Source organism: Ascaphus truei, chromosome 6 (assembly GCF_040206685.1).
Source record: "Ascaphus truei isolate aAscTru1 chromosome 6, aAscTru1.hap1, whole genome shotgun sequence".
Taxonomy (NCBI): Eukaryota; Metazoa; Chordata; class Amphibia; order Anura; family Ascaphidae; genus Ascaphus; species Ascaphus truei.
In genome coordinates, this window is record NC_134488.1 from 13,621,685 (window position 1) to 13,646,639 (window position 24,955).

The following is a 24,955-nucleotide window of genomic DNA, read 5'->3' on the forward strand; positions in this document are numbered from 1 at the left end:
TTTCAAGTTTATACTCGCGTGGCGCTCTGGGAGTTGTAGTCCGTTTCCCGTGGCTCTTTTACGGCTTCACCTCTGCACGGCACTACATCTCCCGTGATTCACCTGGCTAGTGCGCTGCTACCAGTCATGGCGGGGAGTTGTAGAGTCGGAGCTGTGCTCTCCCGGTGTTTGAAACGCTTTACGTGCCGGAGTTCCGTGGCGCCGCGCAGGGGAATCGCCTCCTGCATAGATCGTAAGGGTTGATGTTAGAGGAAAGGATTGCGGGGTTCAGGGGGAATTACGTGTCGGATGAACTGACCTATTCCAATACATAAAGCGGAGAGTCCAGTGGTCACGTGGTCCATGCTGAGGCATCACGTGACAACTGTCATTAGTTGCAGGTCACCAGCTGATGCACTTGACTATCTCATAAACTTATTATATATATATATATATATATATATATATATATATATATATATATATATATATATCTCATATATATAACATATATAATACATTTGTGTATATTATATGTGACTTGCAAGAGACTGATAGGTATATCAGAATATATTCATGAAATGCATATTAGATCCATTTCAATATTTTGTGATGTACAGCAAATAAAAATACGTGTCGGGTACATTTGCACGTCTCAGACATGCATGTATGCTAAACGATAATGGGGAAAGATAGGGTTTCAGACTTGTCTGAGTCATGCAAATGTGCTCTAAAAGTGTATATTTTTATTTGCTGTATGGTATAGGATTTTTGTAACTTTTTTTTTTTACCCACCATAACTTTTCTTTAATGTCTAATATTAATGATGAAATTTGTATATATATATTTTTTAACGTCTGTCCCATATGAAGTTTTCCAAAAATAATTGCAAGTAAGACTATCTCCTCTTATTTCCCATGTCTCTGGTGATAGCTGTCAACTGTATGATAGAGCTCTAATATGGTTGTTATTTCTCTATAATAGCAATACAAAACCAGACTGGATCATTACCAGACCATTGACCTGGCATTAATTGCCAGATATGTCATAGCTTTGTGTGTGTGAATATAAGTAATTGCCTTTAGCCTGGCATTCCATAATTTTCATTGCAAAAGTGAGCTGTTAGTAAAGTGACATCATCATGGGTCAATATTTCATATATAAGATATTATAATGCCCCTTTCCCCTCTGAATCCTACCTTTTATGTATCAAACTCGAAAGAGTGTGGGGGGGAAACAGAACATTGTTATTTCCCAGTTACAAATGGGTGATCTGCGCAGAAGACAATTGAGTTAACTCTATAGCTATTTCGCTAGCTTACAATGCCATAGATATAAAAAAAAAAAAACTGTTGTGTTCTAAAAAAAAACAAAGGCAGATATCGCTGTTTATAGCTTCAAAGAACAATAGTCTGCAATGAAGTACCCCTCAGGTAACTTAGTAGAGTATACACATGAATGGTGGTATACAATTCCCAAAATCTGATGTGATTGCTGGAAAAAATCCCACAAAGCACTGTAGTAAGGATTTAACACATTCTGGGATCCAGACCCTGATACCTCAATGTAAAATGGGTAATACCTTGAATATTGTAGGAGGGCAATAACCAAGGACTCACGTGAAGGTGCAGCGTCCTGGTATAATGACCCACATGTCCTGGGGTACTGTGTCTGCTTCTGCTTGGCTCTGCTTTTTCTTCTTCGTTTTTTGTATACAATGCCATAGAGTTAGACAGACTTGGGTCGTGTTGGTTTTTTGATTCTCTACAAATATTTCCCCCTTAGGGAAAAACTATTGGCAACAGCTACTGTATATAAAACCCAAATAAGCTGGTCATCAGAAGCAGCAAGTCACCTTCCATCTGTATAATTCCTATGTTTAACTGTATGTTTCTGAATTTGCAGCAACAGTCGGACTGAGTGAAGAGCAGAAGGAGTTTCAGAAAGTCGCCTTTGATTTTGCTTCTCGAGAGATGGCACCTCACATGGCTTTGTGGGATGAGAAGGTGGTTATTTATAGCCAAGGGAGCTGTTTAAACATTGACTACACTGGTATGGGAGTTATAGGTGAAAAGTACATTCTGTACATTTACAGGATTAGGTTTCATTATAATGGTTTATGGTTAAAAAGTAAAAAATCAAATGGAAGAAAGTGATACTTTTTTTATAGGCTACCCAACAGTGACAATAATATTACAATGGGGAAACTGGGTGCTGCAAAGTAAACCCCACCCCCCACCCTCCTAAGTTTCAGGTTTCTGTGGGAGTGAGAACGTCAGAAGTTCTAACACAATAGTCTCTCAAAAAATATTGTTGGATATGAATAACTAACTTAAGGAGAAATGTGAAAGTTGGGATAAGTACGAGTACTTAAGAAAAACCTCTAGAACACTTATACATTATGGAAGTTCTGATGCATTGTTATGGTGATATACTGTAGAACAAAATAAGGTTGTGTGGAAGAAATAAAACCCTCTCTCAAGACTTTAGGGTAACCGTCTGTCAGAAGACTTTTATTACATATTGTGTAGCTATCACAAGAATACATATAAGTATGCCCACTGAGGTCTTGGTCCTATACCCTAGCAAGGACACGGGAATGCATAATTTTATAATGTCTTACAACATTGGACGTCCTACTTGTTATAAATATTATTGAGCGTGGCATATGTATACAACAGACGACAGAGAAGCCCAATGCTACATCCAACATGACAGAAATACACAGTAAAATACTTATATATTCTCTTGAAATAGGGTCATTTAGTTTAACCCTTTGGCCAAAGCGTTGTAAGCTTGCGAGCCACGACAAGGCAGACCCTGCTCACAAGTCCTAACACTACCAGATAAAATACTAATATACCTCTATTAGGATTACAATTCTCATTTACCTCTATTAGGATAGAGAATATATAAGTATTTTACTGTGTATTTTTGTCATATTGGATGTAGCATTGGGCTTCTCTGTCGTCTGTTGTATACATTTGCCACGCTCATTAGCTCTCCATTTTGACACTTAAATACACACATATTTTGTGGGGGCTCAGGGGTTCCCAAAAAGAGCTTGCTGGGGTTTTGTGTTCTGTTAACCTATTCTCAGCTGTTTCAGCTGTTGGGGGTTGGTGGCTCCTCCTTCCCAGGTTTTAAGCCCGCCCCTCCCCACTTCCCTAGTTAGTAGGTCCTTTCATTCCGCTGGATATAGACCCACTGTGGTCTTTCTCCCTCCTGATAGAGGTAAACGAGAATTTTAATCCTAATAGAGGTATATTAGTATTTTATCTGGTAGTGTTAGGAACTTGCAAACATGTGTCTGCCTTGTGGCTCGCAAGCTTACAGCGCTTTGGCCAAAGGGTTAAACTAAATGACCCTTTTTCAAGAGAATATATAAGTATTTTACTGTGTATTTCTGTCATGTTGGATGTAGCATTGGGCTTCTCTGTCGTCTGTTGTTATAAATATTGTCGTTTTCTAGCAGTCTAAGCAAAAAAAAGAACAGATATGATACATGGCAGACTCATCCCCCCCTCACTACCCTCCCAGGCCAACAGCTTGCACATTTCCTGGTCAACCCTACAAGAGGGAGTGAATAGATAAGGCCACGATTATAGTGCATGCTCATACGACCGCGTGACGTCACGCGCAAAGCATACTCTAGCTGGAGGCGATCAGGAGGCGTAGCGGACGTGTCATGCGGCTGGTTCGACCTCATTGGTTCGTCGCACAGCAAAGACAAATTAATTTGTCTGGCCGACAATCGCGCATGCACTATGTGCGCCTTCATTGGTATGCATTAGTTTGTTCCGGCATCGTGCGCGTGCGCCGCCACTGTAATGGCGGCCTAAGGAATGCTAGGAGGCCAGGGAGGGACCGTTGGCGAAAACAAAGAAGCAGCAGTGTGTGCAATTTATGATGTTAAGCAAATTTAAGGGAACCTAGAAAAACATTCCTTTAATCACATTCACAGTTTCACTTCTATCCACAATACACCGTTATACAAAGCAAGAGTTTAAAGTTTTATAGTTATGGAAAAACAAGAGTCTGATCGTGGTTATACATTAAAAGAATCTGAAGATGTGTGTGTGTGTGTGTACACACACACACACACACACACACACACACACACACATTCCACAGTTGGTACCTGTTGGCCACAAGCACAGGTGCACATTGCATCATTTTAACTATGCGCCATGTTGCATCAATGTATCAAGGAGCTTTGCTCCAGTGATCAAGTTGACTGATTTTATAGGAGTTGGGGGAGGTGACAGTCACACCATGAGATGTATCCACATCTGCGCCAATAACTGGTGCACATTTCCTTTCTCTCTGCGTTAAATCCTCCAGGTCAGAGTTGCTGTTTAATTCTGCTGCTGCGTGTTCCCAATGTAAGAAACGAGATTAGCAGGATTATTTTATATGCCACTGCTGCAAACTAAAGTTTATGCCCTTTTTTTTTAACTTTGTTGGAGTAAATACATTGCACCATCATGATATTGATGGTTGGGAGATGTCATATTAATAAGTAGCCTATTGCTTTTTTAGTTTGAGCTGCTCAATTTTAGCTTTATGTAAGAACTTTTGTAAAGCAAGAGGGGAAATATGACCCACAGTGCCAACAAGAACAGATGCTTTCAATGCTTTACAGTGCGGCTTCTAGCCTGCCTGACTTTCTGGCACAGTATCTAGTAAACAATAAATGAAATAGGATCGTTTTAGTAGAGGTAACTTCATTTGTACCCTGCAAGAGATTTCTGCATTTGGCAAAATTGGTTGGCAGTATTAATTGGAGGATCATCTGAACTGCCATCTCTTCCTTAAACAGGAAGTATTCCCGGTGGATACTATGCGTAAAGCGGCACAGCTTGGTTTTGGTGGGATTTACACACGTGCTGACGTTGGGGGAGCAGAACTCTCTCGGCTGGATACTTCCATCATCTTTGAGGCACTGTCAACGGGCTGTGTGAGCACCACCGCCTACATGAGCATTCACAAGTAAGAATAGTCTATTTTTGGGGTAAGTGGTAGTTTGTTTTGTAGTTGGCTGGGATAAGTGGTGGTTTTGCTATTATCTCATTATTTTTTGTTCTCTGGTGTGTGTGTTTATATATACTCTATCCTATCTATCTATCTCATTTATAAAATACTCTCTCAGGAGACATCTCTGACCTTTCCCCTTATTTTTTCTCACAGTATGTGTGTGTGGATGGTTGACACATTTGGGAATGAAGAGCAGAGACATCAGTTCTGCCCTTCTCTCTGTAATATGGACACGTTTGCATCTTACTGTCTGACAGAGCCAGGTGAGATGGTAAAACTGGGGTGGAAATACAGGTATTGGTTATGCCATATTCAAGATAAATTTCCAGCTTCAATGAGAATCTGTAGCATTAAGAGCATATTTGTCCCTAGACAAGATACTAGTTTGGGCCCCCACGTTTTGCATGTGCACCTAACATGGTCTCATAATGCTGCTGTGTACGTACATAAGACTCCAGATTCATAGGAGGATCTCAACTGTTCTAATAATTCAATGTCAAGCAGCTCTCTTTTTGAAGGAGCTAAAACATTCAATGTCTGCAATGAGCTTAACATTTTAGGCAAAATGATTTTCATTGTAAGGTACAGGAGGCTTCAGATTCATAAGAGGAACACAAATAGAACAGTTGTGTTAGATGCTCTGCGTCGCATGCAAGAGGTCCTAGGTTCAATTCCTATCCTTATCCAAAATATTAAACTAGCCGGCTGCTTGAAAATGATTTGAACTTCTCATTGCTCTGTCGAAGGGGGCCACTGGGCACCAGGTATTTTGCAGTGGTGGGATGGAATAAAAGCAGAAACGTTGGCGTCTATTTGTCAAAGTGTCTGCCTGGGGAATCCCAGACTTTTACTGGCTCTTGTCAGGCGGCTTGACACTAATCCAATATTCGGTTGTAAGGGAGCATCCAGATCTGTGAACAGACCGGAAAGGAAAATGACTATGGAGAACTTGAACCAGTTACTGCATGTGAGGGGTTGTATCTGTTTGTGTATCCTTTTTTGGCTTCTGTACTCCGTCTGCTTCATTTTGACTCCTGACAGGCAGTGGAAGTGATGCAGCCTCCTTGTTAACTTCTGCAAAGAGAGATGGGGAACATTACATCCTAAATGGCTCTAAGGTAACAACGTCTTGAAGTTGTATATACAAAAGAAGCGTGTGCATCGCTATTCACATATGTGAATGTGTTACATGCCACTGTGCTTGCTGTATCTCTGATGGTTAACGTGTCCTCTTCTTCTTTCCAGGCCTTTATCAGCGGTGGGGGTGACACAGATGTGTACGTAGTGATGTGCCGCACAGGGGGCAGTGGAGCTCGGGGAATCTCCTGTTTATTGGTGGAGAAAGGAACTCCAGGTCTCAGCTTTGGCAAGAAAGAGAAGAAGGTGAGTGGTGCACCTGACTGGTTACAGTAAGTAGCAGAACATTCCCTTCTCAATCCTCATCATTTAGTAATGTTCATTAACTTGTGTTCATGGTACACTAATCTTAGATGCAGTGCATGGTAGAATAAATAGGTATATTTAATAAGGCAAGAGTATCGGCTAAGTAGTGACAGAAACCTCCCTGGCCGATTATCTGTGTCAAATGTACTGTAGGATACTATTTTGTTTCGGACATGGCAGCAAGAAACGTTTGTAGGAGAAAGTACATTACTATTTGCTTTGATACACATCCAAAGGGTTCTCAAACTGTGTGGTCCCCAATTGTAGGTCGGTTTCAAGCAACTCCTCTGCACGCTTTGTCCCTTCCACTGTCGGCAGATCTGTGCTGAACCTGATTGGTGATGCTACTTTTAAGTCTCTGGTCTTTATATTTTGATATATATGTCCATTTTGTTTCTGTATTTGATTACATTGGCAAACAAATGAAGTATGGTCGTCTTTCAAACTAATATTTACATTGAATTAGTATGCGAGAAGGTAACATTGTAGAACCCTTGACATATACCAGAAAGTGAATGACATAAGCTTTTAACTTGTAGTTTTATCAAACCAGTTTCTGCTTACCAATACTGGTTGGCTCCTTCTCCCACTTATTTTCCTTCCAATTGTTCAGCACTTGGAAATATCTTTGAGGCAGCTGGAAAAGTTGCAACTGTTTTTATGGTTTGTTCTCCCTAACTGTACTTTTATCTCCATGGAACGTGCTTCCTGCCCTAGGTTGGGTGGAACTCGCAGCCAACGAGGGCTGTAATATTTGAGGATTGTGTGGTTCCCGTGGCAAACAGACTGGGCGAGGAAGGTCAGGGGTTCGGCATCGCCATGAGAGGCCTGAATGGAGGGAGGATAAACATTGGTAAGCCCTAGCATGTCTTTGGCTTGAGATATTCTGGTATTCTGAAACATTTACTCACTACAGTATGTTTTTGTCTCCTGAAGCCTCCTGCTCACTGGGAGCGGCTCATGCCTCAGTTCTACTTACTCGCGATCATCTTGCTGTGCGCAAACAGTTTGGAGAACCTCTCGCTAGTAATCAGGTAATTATTCCTTTTTTTTATAGACCAAATATTATTTACAATCGCACCCTCTTTTATACAAAGTGACTGGCTAAACCTTGTCTTCTGTCTCACGGAACAGTACAGCATCAACACTAGCAACATTCAGCCTTGAACTACTCACTGTAAGATCCCTTCTTAAGATTTCATGTTCACTGCTGTAGCTTCTTCCTCGTCTAAACATTGAAGCTCCCACTTGAAGTCTTTGTACAGCTGAGGCTCTAATGCATAGTCTCACCTGACCATAGTCGCTCTAATTGCTGTTCCTCTCACCAGCAGCACTTCCAGTGTTCACTATTTAGCATTGAAGCCAAAACACTTCTGTTACCTCTGTTATACATATCTCCCCACTTCCATGATTCTTGGATGCCCTTACTCTCACTAGTATCCTTGTCAGATTCCTCACTTCATTATGTCTCATTTCCGATCATCTCAATACGTTTGGCGCTGTCCTGCTCATGTCTTGCCTTTTTCTGTCATGTTTTACACCTAAAATAATTTGCCTTAACTCCCCTGTTTTTAAAACCCCCACCGACGTTTAGCAGACCTCCATAATTCAATATTCATGTAAGTTACAAGTCCCCTGATTTCTCCCTTTTTCTACTTTCTCATATCACCAAATGTCTCTCTACCTTACACACAGCTCTTAGTCTGCTGCTGTCCTCTTTACAAATTCATACATTGGCTTCCCACATCCTCTAGAATTTGAAGGAGCAATCCCGCCTACAAACATCTATTTATTTATTTATTTTTAAATCGTACATGAACCGTTGATTTCCGACCCCTCCCCCCTGACGTTCGGAGACCCCGCTGGATCAGGCTTGGCAAGCCCAAGTTGCACCGGACAAACTGGAAGATTCAAAATGGCCGAAGGGGCAGGGCTCATTCCTGCCGCCAATAGAAAAGCTGCTACACCATCGGGGAGATGACATTGAGGCTTTCTATTGGGGACCCAACAAGCATTTTGTAGTTGGCCTCCACGTGCATAATTTTGTCAAAACCGCAACAACAACAAAAATATAAATCTCTCAGGATGCCGAGTTCAAGTTGGCAAAATAAAAACTTTCAATGTGTGATTGCTGCTTTAAACTTAAAATCCTAACAGATGTAGCTCGAAAATACAAAGCCGTCAATGATACTGCCCACCCTTACAACTCCGCCTTCCTCTCCAAATACTCTCCCAACGCCATAGCAATACCGCGGTAATAAAAAATGGACGGTAACTCGATACCTGCCATTGGTTATTACCATGGTATTAATGGATGCTGGGGTTGTGGCGGTGTTTGGAGCTGCAGCTTGTCACGGAGCTTCCAGCGATACGCCCCTTCACACCTCCCGCCCGCTTCTGCAGAGAGAGGGATGGGGACCGAGCCAGCCCCATGCCTATTAACCCCTTCCTGGCTCCATGAACCATAACCCCCGCCCCGCCATGCCCATTAAACGTGTGTAAAGGGGCCTTAGTGTGGCTCAGTTCATTTATTGTAAAATTATTTCCGTATAAAAATATTTCATTCGTACAATTAAAATATACTAAAACGTATTTGCCTTTTTTATCTTTTCAATTTCTTAACAATTAAAAGCAGTGTTCTAAGAATTATATTTCCCAATAAATGACCTAAAACTGTTTTTGATGACACTTTTTTTTTATTTAGTTGTTTTCCATTTTAGTACTTATCGCGATAAATTACTTAATATCGTTATCGTAGGAAATTCTTGGCTATTGCCAAACCCAGGCCTGTCAGCCTCTTCCCTCCCCCCCCCCCCCTGCTTTCGGACTTGTAAAAGCTCCCTGAAAACTCACCTCTTTAAGGAAGCCTGACATTCACACTCCCAATCCCAAACCAGGCCAGCTCTGCGGCTGAGGCATACACCATCTCCCAAGGAACAGACACTCTAATACCCTTGGTGTCATTGGTGCCCTTTCTCACTCTATTGTGAGCTCTCACGGGCAATGCCCTTTGCACCTTTTTATATAGGGTTGGCATTCTAATAAAGCCCACCTACGTGGGAAGAAATGCAGTATTCACCTCACTAACTACACATTTTACACACATACCTTTCTACTGTATACACCATTTACGGCAAAACATTTGGACAGGAAAAAGAGGAAACCAAAGTATTCTTACAATTGATTATCTTGGTGCTTTTTAATTGTAGAGCTGAATCGGAACGATTAAGTTCCAATGAGAGATGAAATAACGACCATGTTATTACCATCCCAAACACAATTAGCAGCAGATATGTCTGTAGTGCCACGGTGTAAGGCCTCGTCCCCGGTGGCCACGCGCCTCTATGGGGCAGGCCCCAGTCGGTATGTGTGCGCACAAGATGCGATGTGCGCACAAGATGCGATGTGCGCACAAGATGCGATGTGCGCACAAGATGCGATGTGCGCACAAGATGCGATGTGCGACCACCTTTGCCAAAAGACAAGATTTTGGGCGCGGCGGCTGAGCATTGGCCACGTCACGGCGACGGTTCAGCCACTGAGGGCGAACCAGCCGCGTGACGTTATGGCCGCACCCCCCACGTCAGATCTCCTGCTCTTCAGTGACAGCGCAACCGCAGACCGCAGGTCGCGGCTGAAACTGGTGCACGCGCTGCCGGGCGCTCTGGAGCGCGTGTGCACGCAGTGACTGGGGCCTTGGTCTAAGTAAGACATGTAAGAAGCGCTGCATGGTGGGGGGGGGGGAGTTTTTTTTATTTATTAAGATTATAAATTATTTTCTTAAACCTGCAGTACCTCTCCTACAATGATCTGCCATTTGCCTTGGACACTAATATCCCACACCCTCGCCTGCAATATGCTACACTCCTCCCATTTTCCCCGCTTGACACACTGTGCCTTCCGATTGCCCATTCCTCGCTCGTAACATCCCGGTCTGTTTTCTGACAGTACCTGCAGTTCGGATTAGCGGACATGGCAACGCGGCTGGTTACTGCAAGACTGATCGTGCGACACGCAGCTCAAGCACTGCAGGATGGGCAGGGGAACGCAGCAACTCTCTGTGCTATGGCAAAACTATACGCTACAGATGAGTGCTTTAAGGTAGGTTGGGAAGACACGTTTGTAGCCTCGTGAGCTAGGGTGTCTCCTACTGTCTTTTTTTTTTTTTTTTAGGAGGATGGTTTATTACCGGTACCTAACAAAGAATGGAACAGACATTAGCTTGATTGGAGTCTTGGCCAGGTTACGATTTCCATCAGATCACTACATGCATGAAATGCTAACCAGATATTGCACTAAATACTTTTACCACAAAACCAAAAAAGGAATATACCGCTCACTGATGAATGTGAAGTAAGTGTTCATGAATATGATTGTTGCCTAATAGTGTCTAGATAGACACTGGGTGCTACCTATGAGTAAGTGGTTTCTCTGAGACCTTTTATGTTGTATAGTCCACCATTATTTTAAATATATACCAATAAAGGTTACATATTAATTATATAATCATCACATTGTTGGGAGTGCTACAGTAGGGGCCTTCTTTTCTAACCTATGTCTCTTCATAGGAATTTCTTTTCTAACATTTATTATAGCCATAATTAATATAATATTACACGTGCCAATTTAACGTTGAATTTATTGTGTTTATTAAAAACTCAATGTGTCAGGAGGGTGCTATTGTGAACTCTGCACTAGGAAGACTTACCCATCTTGAGTTATAGTTGTCATGTGATATAATTTATATATAGAAATCACACGGCAATAGATATGGTGTGTCTTACTGCAAGGTAATGCAAAGTGTAGCTGATAATGTGTTACCACCCAAGTGGATTAACTGTGGCCCTAGTATTGCAGTGGGGTAAGATTGATTGTTGGTCAGTAGCACAGCATACCTAATCACTCACCATAGATTGCAAATCATTACATTACATTAGCTGTTGCTAGTATTTGACCATAATTGTCCTATTGGTATCTGACACCCCGACTACATATAAAAGCCATGACTGTCATAGCACAGTTCTAACATCACTGTATAATTTTACTCTAAACTATTAGGAATACAGTGAAACCAATATTAATTAGTAGAGTTAACAGTTCACTGCACTGAAGTGTAATACACAAAGCAATGAATGGTGAGTGGTATGTTGGATTGATTCTGTGCAGCTGACCCCCTTAAACCGCAACTGTTGTCACTAAATAATTTTACCTTCAAAATATTTGGCATACTGTATTCAAACACAAAACATACAGGACACCTACAAGCTCATATTGAACCCCCAAAATAACCACAACATATTTATAAGCATATAAGTGTCGGAGTGCTACTGAGCATGGCAATATATATTTAAAACCAGAGACAGAACATGAAACACAGACAGAGCTCAGTGCACATCCAGTGAAACTTATACACGGTACAGTGCCTAAATATATATGTATAGATGAACAGAGAAAGAGAGAGAGCGCACGCCCCATAGCATAATACTGCGTAATTTATTATAAAAATGGGGAAGGGATGGAAGGGGGGGGGGGGAATCGCACTCACAGGATAAAAAATATTAAAATGCAGTTTGTGAATAAATTCACCACCATCCGGTACTGCTGGGCAAGGTCCCTTCACGGTAGCTGTTCCTGATCACCTCCAGATCACCTCCAACCGGATAAGGATGCCTTTGTACCGACTGTGTGCTGATCGAATTCAGCTCTCCACTCCGAATGGCCGCTATTATCTTCCCGCGCTTCGTGTGGCCTCATGCGCGTGCGCAGCGTCTTCGTGACGTAATCGCGCTTCCTCAGTCTCCCTGACGCGTTTCGTCACCAATCGGCGACTTTCTCAAAGGGCTGATGGATCATGGGTAAACGTCCTGCCCTTTTATACAGTCAGTCCAATGATTCATAATTACTCGCAGGGGGATGTTTAACCCTTAATTCGCTTTAAGGTTGCTGCTCAGTTAAATGGATACTGCAGATGACTGACAGCAAAAGGGGCAAAATTGGAACCATTTTCTATGGAGATATCACTTACTATGGGAGGATCTAATCACTTAATACATATACAAAACACAATAAACAATAAGTTACATAATTAAAACTACATTGCACTCTAAAAATAAAAACGAATGTAATTCATATGTAGAGAAAAATTAACTGACAGACTACATACAATTAACTCGAATAAAAATACCCATATTAATTAAACACTTACTACATATAAGAAAAATGAAATAACATTATATTCCTATTATCAAACATATGAATAAAAGTTAAACATCAAACATTGAATAATATTGATGAACACATAACAAGAGTGCTAATAGTTGACAATATGTTATTCCATCAAGGAACAGGAAGTCCAAAGGGAGTAAATGGGAGAGAGAAAGAGTTATAGGGATGGGTGTATGAAATACACCAATACTGTGTGAGAGTATATTTAGAAATTGTAATATGTTTTATTATTCTCAGAAATTCCAATTATGCTAATATATATATGTGTATTATTTTATGTGAATACTATGTTAATAATGTTATCTAAATTTATTATAAATTAAAAATAATAAATAATAAATATAATATGATTAAATGTGCACTCTGTGATTCTTCTAAGGGCCAGGGATAGGGAATGATGTGATGTTGAAATAGGATGCTGTGAGGGGAAGGGAAAGGGCACCAAATATTGGGGAAGTGAGTGGTGGGGGAATGTGACATGTATATGTGGATAGGAAGGGAATATACAGAGGAAGCTGTTTTGGATGTGGGAGTGGGGGGAAAAAAGGAGTACCGAGGAGAGAGCTGTTAACTTACCTCCACGGTTAGAGCGACGAGAGTCCAAGCCGGCAGGAGATCAGACTAGAGTACTAGCATCCAGACACTCGTTGAGTCCACCAGGGGTAAGGGTCCCTAACTGGTGGATCCAATAAGTCTCCTGTCTGCACAGGATCTTGAACCGATCGCCTCCTAGAGCACAGGGGGAGATGTATTCCAGGCCCATTATTGTCATACATTTAGGGTCCTGGTTATGGTGAATTTTGTAATGTCGGGAAATACCATTCATAATTAATCCCTTTATGACACTCCTCCTGTGCTCCAGGAAACGGGTGCAGAGAGGCCTTGTGGTGCGTCCAATATAACGTAACCCGCATCCACACTGGATGCAGTACACCACAAAATTACTGCGGCAGTTGATGAAGCTCCTAACCTGATAAGTACTATCTCTATGGGTGGAACTGAACTCAATTCCTGTTCTAAGGTGTTTACAGGTGATGCACCTCACTCGTCCACATTTATGGTTACCTTTAAGGCTATTCTCAACCAACTTATTGGAAACTTTATCTGATTTTAATTTGGTGGGTGCTATAATACTCTTCATATTTCTAGCCTTTCTGTAAACTATCGATGCCCGATCAGGAAGAATGCCTTTTAAATGAGGATCACATCTAAGAATTCCCCAGTGATTGCTCACTATCTTCTGGATGGCTTTATGTGACTGGTTGTAAGTTGTGATGAATCTCAAACTGGATTTCACATTTTTCTCCGAGATCACTGGTGAATTATATCTCAATCGAGATGTGACCTGCTTGTTCTTTGATGTAAGCAGCATTTTGGATCTATCAAGGGAATTAACTTTCCTAAAAGACTCAGAAACCAATCTGTTATCATAACCTTTTTGTATAAATTTGAGGCTAAGTTGTTCAGACTGCTGGACAAAATCAATATCTCTGGAGCAGTTTCTCCTAAGTCTATGAAACTGCCCCAGAGGAATATTGTGTAGCCACTGCTTTCGATGGTTGCTGGATGCATGAACGTAATTATTTACAGAGACTTCTTTAAAATGTGTGGATGTAATGATATTAAGATTTTCATCTGTGGTGAGTAACAGATCCAAAAATACTATGGAGGTGGCGTCTATATTGAATGTAAATTTCAATCCCAAAGGATTGTCATCCAATGATTTAAGAATATCCAATAATTGCGCCTCCTCTCCATCCCAGATGAAAATCATATCATCTATGAAACGGCCATAGTACACGAGGCCCGCTCCAAGATCTTCATTTTGCCACACAAATCTCTCCTCCCAATAACCCATGAAGAGATTTGCGTAGCTGGGAGCGAACCTCGTGCCCATAGCCGTTCCACAGATCTGTAAATGGTAAACCTCCTCAAACAAAAAATAATTGTGATTTAAAATAAATCTAACACAATCCAAAATAAATAACTTATGTTTCCTTGGGATGCACAAATATTACAATTTCTAAATATACTCTCACACAGTATTGGTGTATTTCATACACCCATCCCTATAACTCTTTCTCTCTCCCATTTACTCCCTTTGGACTTCCTGTTCCTTGATGGAATAACATATTGTCAACTATTAGCACTCTTGTTATGTGTTCATCAATATTATTCAATGTTTGATGTTTAACTTTTATTCATATGTTTGATAATAGGAATATAATGTTATTTCATTTTTCTTATATGTAGTAAGTGTTTAATTAATATGGGTATTTTTATTCGAGTTAATTGTATGTAGTCTGTCAGTTAATTTTTCTCTACATATGAATTACATTCGTTTTTATTTTTAGAGTGCAATGTAGTTTTAATTATGTAACTTATTGTTTATTGTGTTTTGTATATGTATTAAGTGATTAGATCCTCCCATAGTAAGTGATATCTCCATAGAAAATGGTTCCAATTTTGCCCCTTTTGCTGTCAGTCATCTGCAGTATCCATTTAACTGAGCAGCAACCTTAAAGCGAATTAAGGGTTAAACATCCCCCTGCGAGTAATTATGAATCATTGGACTGACTGTATAAAAGGGCAGGACGTTTACCCATGATCCATCAGCCCTTTGAGAAAGTCGCCGATTGGTGACGAAACGCGTCAGGGAGACTGAGGAAGCGCGATTACGTCACGAAGACGCTGCGCACGCGCATGAGGCCACACGAAGCGCGGGAAGATAATAGCGGCCATTCGGAGTGGAGAGCTGAATTCGATCAGCACACAGTCGGTACAAAGGCATCCTTATCCGGTTGGAGGTGATCTGGAGGTGATCAGGAACAGCTACCGTGAAGGGACCTTGCCCAGCAGTACCGGATGGTGGTGAATTTATTCACAAACTGCATTTTAATATTTTTTATCCTGTGAGTGCGATTTTCCCCCCCCCCCCCTTCCATCCCTTCCCCATTTTTATAATAAATTACGCAGTATTATGCTATGGGGCGTGCGCTCTCTCTCTTTCTCTGTTCATAGATATCCGTGGAGGTGGTTTATCCCTTGTGAGAGCAGCAGAAGACCCTGTGCATATATCTTATATCTCCCATTATGGACTGACTATTGAAGGACTGGTTGGATTTTTATTACAATTTTACACTTATTTTGCTTCATATTTTTACTTTTCACCTTTTTTAGCACTTTTTGCACATTTTTTTCATATTTGTATTTTTCTATTCCATGTTTTATTCACATTGATGTATTATTCTATGATGTTGTTTTGAGTATATTTGTATATTTAGTTTAGTATTCAAACAGGTGCACCCATATATACATCTTTATTTTTAAACACATTTAGGAATCTTACACACTTTTTATTTACACGATATTAGCACTACAGTTTATTACACAGAGTAATAGAATATTATTTTGGCGCCACAATTTTTTGTTTTTTTATATATGTATAGAAATCTATTAAATAAAATGGTCTTTTAGTTTAACATTTTGGCCAAAGTGTTGTATGCCCTTGAGCCACTACACGGCAGACCACATCTCAAGGGTACCTAACACTAATATAAATTCTTAATAACCTGTGCATTACCAGGAAGAATGATTTATAATAAATCTGTCAATCAGACTTAGAACTATGGAACTAATTAACAGATTTATTATAAATCATTCTTCCTGGTAATGCACAGGTTATTAAGAATTTATATTAGTGTTAGGCACCCTTGAATTGTGGTCTGCCGTGTAGTGGCTCAAGGGCTTACAACACTTTGGCCAAAATGTTAAACTAAAAGACCATTTTATTTAATAGATATCTATACATGTATATTTAGGCACTGTACCGTGTATAAGTTTCACTGGATGTGCATTGAGCTCTGTCTGTGTTTCATGTTCTGTCTCTGTATTCAAACACATACAGATCCCGCAAGCTCAGAACCCAACCCACCACAACGTATACTGTATATGTGTCAAAAGGAGTGATATTGGGATTGTGACCTCCATGTATATAACAAGACAAGAAGCCCCAATGCTACATCCAATTATATAGTTAAATACTTATCTGTCGTCTCATAAGTGCAGTTAATTTAGTTAGTCTTTGGCCAAAGCATTAGAGACTTGCAAACCATGCCAAGGTATTCTCTCTCTCGCAAGTCCTAACACGATCTGCAAACGTTCTCTTTAGCTCTCTGATGGAGAAGCAGATAGTGTTAGGACTTGCAAAAGAGGGAATGCCTTGGTATGGTTTGCAAGTCTCTAATGCTTTGGCCAAAGACTTTAACTAAATGACCCTCACGTATGTGAAGAAAGATGGATAAGTATTTAACTACAGTATAGCATTTGTCATATTGTCTCCTCTTCCCTCTACACTGCCCCCCCCTTTGACCTCATTTTCTCCCATGATTCAACATCCATTTTTTTTTTGCAGACAACACCCGCATCTATTTCTCCTTACCACAATTCTCACCTGAAGTTTCCACCCGTATCTCTGCCTTTCTGCCATTTCCACCTGGATGTCCTCCCACTTCCTACAAATTAACCCACCTAAGACTGACGTTCTCTACTTTCCTGCTTCCTTCTCCCTCCCATCCTCACCAATCCCCACCATCTCCATTCCCCCACTCCCCGTGTCCCCCTCCCTTCTGCTCTCAGCCTTGAGTCACCTTTGGCCCATCCCTCCTCTTCACCAAACATGTCGCTACCACCTATACAACATAAGAAAAATGTGTCCACTCATTTCTCCTCAGCCAAAATTCTCATCCACTCCCTCATCTTTACCCGTCCCGACTACTCCCTTTTCTGTCTCCCCCTCTACTCCTCCATGCCCCTCCAACAAATCCAAAATGCTGCAGCCCGTACACTTCTCAATCTCCCCTGCCCACGCCACCCCTCTCCCAACTCCAACTCCACTGGCTACCAATCCAACAACGTTCCCTCTTAAAATTCCTCACCACGGTTTACAAATCTCTCCATGGTCTTGCCCAACCTTACCTTACAGCACTGATCTCGATACACCCCTTCCCGCCCTCTTCACTCCCTGACTTCCACAACACTCATTCCCCCGATTTCTCCCCCCCCCCCCCACAACCCTCTGTGCATCCTCTCTATCGATCATTTGCCTTACTAAACCCCCTCCATTGGAACAAGCTCTCTCACCACATTCAATCTGCCCCCTCCCTAACTATCGTCAGAACCCAACTCAAAACTCCTCTCTTCTCCACCACATTCCATGATCCCCCATTAACCTCCTACCCCATCCCCTCCCCTACCCTCACCCCTTCATAAACATTTCTAAAGTCTCTCCAAAACCCTTCCAAAGTCACAAACCTCACCGATCCAATTGCCTCCACTGTCCCCACTGTCAGACCCTTCGCCATGCCACCGACAAGACTAAATCCAGAGACCTAACCCAGCAACTTTTACTAACGGATGTACAGCGCCCTGGATAAGGGTGCTATATAAATGGTATAAATAAATATTGGCTGTAGCACTGGGGCTTCTTGTCTTTTGTTATATACTGTATTCAATTACCCATAACGTGGGCAGAAAACAGTGGTTAAGATGTTATGGGTAGTATTCTGTATTCACGTTCAGAATTGTATGAAGTCAATTGTTACTTTACCATTTTGTCTTCTAATGGGAAAGTGAAAAAAATAGTGAAAGACAGAAATGGGAATTTGCTATTGTGATACAAAAAAAAAAAAGGACTTCAGAACTGAAAATACAATACAACCACAGAAGTAAAGAGGCTGAGAGCAGTGCTGTATGTACAATATGTTACACTATTGAGACAGAGAAAATTAAGGGACTACCACTTTACTAAAAAGGTGTAAGCCATGATTGACCACAAAACTTGAGACTTTTTTTTTTCCCTGGCCTTTAATATTCCACCTGACCTAGTGATTCCCAGCCCATCTAATCCCTGATATCTCTTATTAGACTGATGTCCGTCTTCCCCTCAGGTATGTAATCAGGCTCTGCAGATGCATGGAGGATACGGGTACCTGAAAGACTATGCTGTGCAGCAGTATTTCCGAGATATCCGTGTTCATCAGATCCTGGAGGGTGAGTTTGGAAAGGCCAAATCTATTCTTTCATGACAAAAGGTCTGGGATGAGTTGTAGTCTGGCAAAGATTGTGTGACTGAATTATTGATCAGCTACACTGGGCAAAGACACTTATGCAAGCAAAAAAAGCACAGGCCTAAAATTTCGCCAGTATACATTACAACAGTATATAAGCGTATGTGGGTGTACGTATCTTGGTTGTGCATGTGCCAATCTCACAAAATATATCGGGGTGTGTGATTATAGACTATGCATAGCATTCTTTGCTTTGTAAACAGACCATGCTATAATTAAACTTTTGTTTACAGTTTAAATTTCCTGCGTCATGCGGGTCAATATGAAGCCGAATCTGATTACGCCACAGCTTCCTATAGGGCTCTTAGGGTGTAGGCTCTTCGAAAGTCCACCATAATGCGAACCCAAGTAGGCGAGTGGAGCGGCTAACGGCATCCTCTATGGAGGTAAATATAAGCAGGGGGTGCCTGGAGCAGAAATTAATGGGGTTGAGCTCCAGACACCCCCTGCTTCAATCCTGCGTAAAAAAAAAAAGAAGTGCTGCCATTATACAGATGCAGCCACCAGTATCTGATCACCTGCCTTGGAAAATCTGGGGCAATCTCCCAATAAACTGCAACATTTCTGTGAGATTTCGGCAGCCGGACTAATGGCCCATCGGATTAACACAGCGGGGGGGAAGGGGGGGGGGTTCCCTGCAGTCCATTCAAACTGAATGGACTGCAGGGATCCCTGCTGTGTTAATCCGATGGGCTATTAGTTTGGTTGCAGAAATCTCACAGAAATGTTGCAGTTTATTGGGAGATTGCCCCAGATTTTCCAAGGCACGTCATCGGATACTGGTGGCTGCATCTGTAAATTAGCAGCTAATAATGGCAGAGGGTAGAAATAAATAACTGAGGCGGTGCAATGCATTGTAGGGCCCTTTGGCCTCAAATTTATGCTTAAAACCCTTTTGCACCTCTGACTTATCTTGTTGGGAAGGTGTCCATTGTTGGCATTAAGTGGAATTTCAGGCTAAAACTCTGATAATTTCTACAGGTCTGAAAGGCTTGGGCCTTAAAATCTTCACCCTGTCCTGAGGGGATTATTACTTAAGTAGTTATGGAGTATGGGTTAAAATGCTCAGATCAGGGGCATAAAAGGTAGCAGAGATATGGAAATAATATATGAAACCTAGGGGTGCATACAGTTTAAAGTAAGAGGGGTCATTTGTTGAAAGGATTGGAGAGGAAGGTAATGGGTAAAGCCCTTCTTTTTGTCATCAATACAGGAACCAATGAGGTGATGAGGATGATTGTCGCCAGAAGCCTCTTGCAGGAATAAGGCCTGAGCTAGGATCAAGCAACTGTGACAACTGTCCAGCGAGGCACAGGGAGAAGGACCTCAGTGTGACTTTATACTAAAGAAATACTCCCTATCCATGTGCATTTTGTGGGAAGCAATTAACTCTGTACGTGAACTGCTGTTTATAAATAAGGGATAGTAGATCCCCTTGTCTTTTTTTAAATTTTAATTATCATACATTTTGGGCTTGTCCCATAATTACTTTTTATTGGCTATTATAATATTTATATCTGAACCTGTTCTCGTGATTTGCTGTAACTAAATATTCAATACTAATCCTCTGAAAATGACTGTTCAAAATAGCCTGGCTTTGCACAACTGTTCCTGTCAGACAGACATGCATACATACATGCATGCATTACATGCCCACGTACAAATACACACGTGCCCACGTACAAATACACACGTGCCCACGTACAAATACACACGTGCCAAGTACAAATGCACATGCACGCACACACAACAAAAACATTGATCTTGATGTAAATAAATCTGACTTGACCGACTGCCCATGCACCCACCTCAAGATTTCAATAGCTAAGTGTGTACAAACCCGGTTCCCCCTATACTTCGTGATGTGTGTGCATTGTGGCTGTATAATGTAAGCTCAGCTGCTGGAGGTGGCGGCAGTGACACTTCCCCGCGGGGCTGTGTGTGCATGGTGGCTGTATAATGTAAGCTCAGCTGCTGGAGGTGGCGGCAGTGACACTTCCCCGCGGGGCTGTGTGTGCATGGTGGCTGTATAATGTAAGCTCAGCTGCTGGAGGTGGCGGCAGTGACACTTCCCCGCGGGGCTGTGTGTGCTGAGGGAAACATGTATACAGTACAATGCTCCCAGTGACTGACTGGAACGCAAGGTAACAGCCGTGTCCCGGCAAATGCCCAGGGCCGTCTCGACCAATCACCTCCTTGCTGCTGCCCGCGGATGATCCAATCGGAGCGCTCGTATTCGTTCTATTTGGGGCGGGTAGACTCTGGCCAATGGGTAGCGGCTGGGGTAAGGAACAGCTTGGCGTTGCCTTGGCAACCAGGAAGTCTGCAACAACTGCGGCGGAGGGAGAGGTTGGAGTCCCGGAGAGCGAGAGACCGCGGCAGCAGTGAGAGATGAGGCGGGACCGGCGCCGGCGGCTGGCAGCGGTCACACTGGTCCTGGGAGCCTTAGTGGTGCTCAGGTAACCTGCTGTACCTTTACATTAAGCCAGAGGTGCACCCACCAGCCCAACTGCAACATGTTCCCGCTGCTCACTGTTAGTGCACCAACACCAGGGCAACTTTCCGGGCTTACTCAGCCCTACTAACTGCTGCCATCCAAAGCCCCACTAGTAATGCATGGTTATCAACATCATTGCTCACAAAGCGCTGAGTGCAAGATGCCGTGGGTGCAGAATTTGGATAGATATGTGTTTAGGATCCCTCCCATGTACAGGTTGCAATGTAATGCAAAGGGGAACAGGGGGGGGGGGGGGGGGGGAGAGAGAGAGCAAGGGAATCAATGTAGAAACCCACATCAAAGGCTGCCTACCGGTAATAGTCTGGCCACGTTACAATACAGAGCATGAAATCTGCAGGTCCCTGTCAAAACTGCACATTTTCTTTGCAAAAATTGTCATTTTATTGGGGGCGAACACGCTTGGGGCATTTATCAGGCATGTGCGTATTGCACATACAAATTGTAGGATGTGAGATACCATTTTTCTAAATCTGAGGTACAGGGAAAGGGAAAACACATTTATATGCGATTAAAAAAAAACAGTTCTTAAAATGTGGAGTTGATTGTAATAATGTAATGTAAAGCATAAATAACAATGTGATTTGCTACTATGATTTCCATGACAATATGTGTTTTGGGGAGTGGGATATATATATATATATATATATATATATATATATATATATATTGTAAGTTCTTTGGGGCAGGGATTTAGTTTCCTGTTGTCAGTTTTTATTGCATTCAATGCGAGGCTGATTGAGTTTACTTCGGCTTTATACACATTGGGTGACACCTAATAATTAACAAACCCTTACTTTTTTGTTGCAAAACAGATAAGAAATTATTTCAATTTTGCCCAACATTCATGTGTAGACAAGTTTTTCACTCACTTGCCTGTCAGTAGTCGCTCTTCCAGCCATTTTAAATAGTTGGTTTGCTTACCTATCTCATTTCACAGAAATAAATAAGAGAGCGCAAGGCTCATAGTGAAGACTTTAATAATTACACAAGTAAAACGGTTAAAATCACTCACAGACGTTCGTGGTAATGGGGCACACAAAAGTGTAAGAATTCTCTCACAAGCTTCCGTGTGAGCCGTAGACAGTCCAGAAATTCTATCAGCTGTGAGTGGCTCCTGGACTGTCTACGGCTCACACGGATGCTTGTGAGAGTCGAATCGCTGCCTGCCTAAGGCTGCGCTTATAGTGACAGCGACGCGATGTCGCCGCAAAACAAATGCATTGCTGCCGCCGCGTGCGCTTATAGTGAGCGCGACGCGATGGATTGGTCGCGATCGCTGGAAGTCATCTCTTTGATTTTCCAGCGACCATCGCCTGACCGTCGCTGACACTATAAGTGTAGCCTTAGACCCACCCCCTGGATGATGCAAAGAGTACATACCACGCCGGCGTCACGTGATTTGGAAGGAGGACGACCGCACGCGCTGTGGGCTGGTAAACAAGGAGACGGGAGAGAAACTGCAGACTGCCGTGGATGCCACTGAGGATCCAGTGGAACTTTACACCTGACTTCTTACACTTTTGTGTGCCCAATTACCACAAACATCTGAGTGATTTTAAACCTTTTTCTTGTGTAATTATTAAACAGTCTTCACTATGAGCCTTGCACTCTCTTCTTTTTATTTCTTCTAGTTTTTTGTTGGACCTTCTGGGTTGGATTTGGATTGGGTTGGGTTGGAAGAGAGCTGCATCCTTATTTATGGACTAAGAACTTTTCGAGATATGTAAATGTTATTTGTGGGTTGCCAAATAGAGACACATATCAATTTTTGTAATGCAAACAAAGCTTTATATTTTGTAGATTGTTGTATTATACCCACAGTGGCTATAGCGCTGAGCTGATCCTTACACATACCTTAATAGGGGACTTATACTCCCTGTGGATGAGCACATGCATATACCAGTTTATATCATTTATTGATTAAGAATTCATCAGCACACATTGATCTATCTCATTTCACCAAAGGATAACATCATCCCATTTCCTACTAGATAAATCAGCCATGCTGTGTATAGCAGGTAACGATGTTCCATAACAATCTTCTTGCTTCTTGAACTCACCATTTCTCTGCTCAATGCTACATCCATACCTATTCCCTGCTGTATCTGCATATAGGCTTAATATTCAGTAGACAGATCCTTCCAATAGAGACCTTTCCAGAGTTGCTTTGATTGCTGTAATGACGTCACTGGGAGTATTTCCACCCTAAGGATTTGTGTGGATTCAACTATCTTGCTATTTCAGTTGAAGCAACTTCAACTAGACCAGTGGTCTCCAAACTTTTCAGTACGAGGGACACATCGTATATTCTACACTTTTGCAGGCCAAAGAAAAAAAATATTTTTATATATTTTATAAATGAATGAGTACATTTTTTATTTGGATCGTTTTGGGGTAATCAGCATGATATGATTCAGAACAAAAGAGAAATGTGACAATTACCAAGAAAGGATGCCGTGCTTACACTGGGAAATGATATATGAGCAAAAATATATTTCAAGTTGCTGCAGGTCGGATAAAATCTTGTGGGGGGGGGGGGGGGCCTGATGTGGCCCCCGGGCCGTCGTTTGGAGACCCCTGATCTAGACCATTCAGATGGATTCCTGGTGAAAAATATATTTTTGTTACAAAGATACTAAATACAGTACCTCTCTTTACATGAATATTTGACTTGCTTCACTTTTTAAGGAAAATTGCTTGAGGTGCTTAAATATATATATATATATATATATATATATATATATATATTTTTTTTTTTATAAACACCAACACACCATGTTCAGGAAAAAAGGGACTCTTTTTGTTTTTTTATCATATCTTGTATATGTCTCACTCAATCCCCATGAAAATGTGCACAAATGTAAATGTATAAACACTATAGAAGAAGTACAACTGATGTTGAAATAATGCAGTGAGATCAATTTAGTTAACAAGTACCAGATACATGGTAGGTTCATGTTCATTAAATGAGAAATAGGAGTTTTTCCTTTTGTAGCTCGTAAATGTGTTAAATTTGTAATCTAATCTGAAACCCTAAAATCGCTATAAACTTTGAGTTCTGGGGGGGTGTTCAAAATGTCTTTGTGCTGAAACACACATTTGAAGACGAGAACACCGCTGTTTGATTGCAGAATAGCTAACTAACAATAGCTGATCAAGCTGCTCTTTCTCCTTAGGCCTGGGACATAGTGAGTTTAAGCGTCACTGAGCCGCGCTGAGCAGATGCACAAAGCCCCTGCATCTGTCATCAGCGCGGCTATAGTTTCCCCCTCCGCATGCGCGCTAATGCGTGCGGAGGCTGAGAAACTTGGAACAGACAGGCAGGTTTGAAATTTGCCGCTCAGGGAAGCGGAGAAGCGGTCACGTGACCGCTCCCATCCAATGGGAGCGGGGGACTAGCCCCGCCTCCTGCTCCGCCTCGTGGCACACCTCCGCCCCGCCCCCTGAGCGCGCTCACTGCCTCGCCTGCAAGGACAGGAAAATGCACCATTTTCAGCAGGCGAGGCAGAGCAGGAGCGCGCCTCAGCGAGCTTCGAGTCCACTATGTCCCAGGCCTTAACAATACGTTTTTTCACAAATCAATTTTTTCAGTCCTCCTAGCGACCGTCTTTTATCAGGAAACATT

General features: G+C 41.9%; 2 protein-coding genes across 4 annotated transcripts in view; both read left to right on the forward strand.

The window, feature by feature from the left end:
• Nucleotides 1-83: 83 nt before the first annotated feature.
• Nucleotides 84-20,334, forward strand: ACAD8 (acyl-CoA dehydrogenase family member 8). 3 transcript variants are annotated; one of them, XR_012802076.1, is made up of 11 exons: nt 84-232; nt 1,885-1,985; nt 4,802-4,971; nt 5,170-5,279; nt 6,058-6,134; nt 6,262-6,399; nt 7,177-7,312; nt 7,396-7,493; nt 10,408-10,560; nt 10,633-10,812; nt 18,633-18,735. XR_012802076.1 is itself a non-coding variant. In XM_075603379.1 (11 exons), the coding sequence occupies exons 1-11, from the start codon at nt 127-129 to the stop codon at nt 20,076-20,078; spliced, it is 1,245 nt and encodes a 414-aa protein (XP_075459494.1). In that variant the 5' UTR covers nt 84-126; the 3' UTR covers nt 20,079-20,334. The 3 variants fall into 3 exon arrangements, 2 of the variants coding, with proteins under 2 accessions (XP_075459494.1, XP_075459495.1); XM_075603379.1 differs by lacking the exon at nt 10,633-10,812 and adding an exon at nt 20,026-20,334; XM_075603380.1 differs by lacking the exons at nt 84-232; nt 10,633-10,812 and adding an exon at nt 20,026-20,334 and having other exon boundaries at nt 1,895-2,031.
• A 137-nt stretch (nt 20,335-20,471) lies between these two features.
• The window catches only part of LOC142496666 (beta-galactosidase-1-like protein 2), a 64,142-nt gene continuing 59,658 nt past the window's right edge, over nt 20,472-24,955 (forward strand). Inside the window, exon 1 of the mRNA XM_075603378.1 lies at nt 20,472-21,271. Within this exon, the coding sequence (XP_075459493.1) occupies nt 21,204-21,271 (68 nt within the window). The 5' untranslated portion in view covers nt 20,472-21,203. The remainder of the gene's footprint in view (nt 21,272-24,955) is intronic.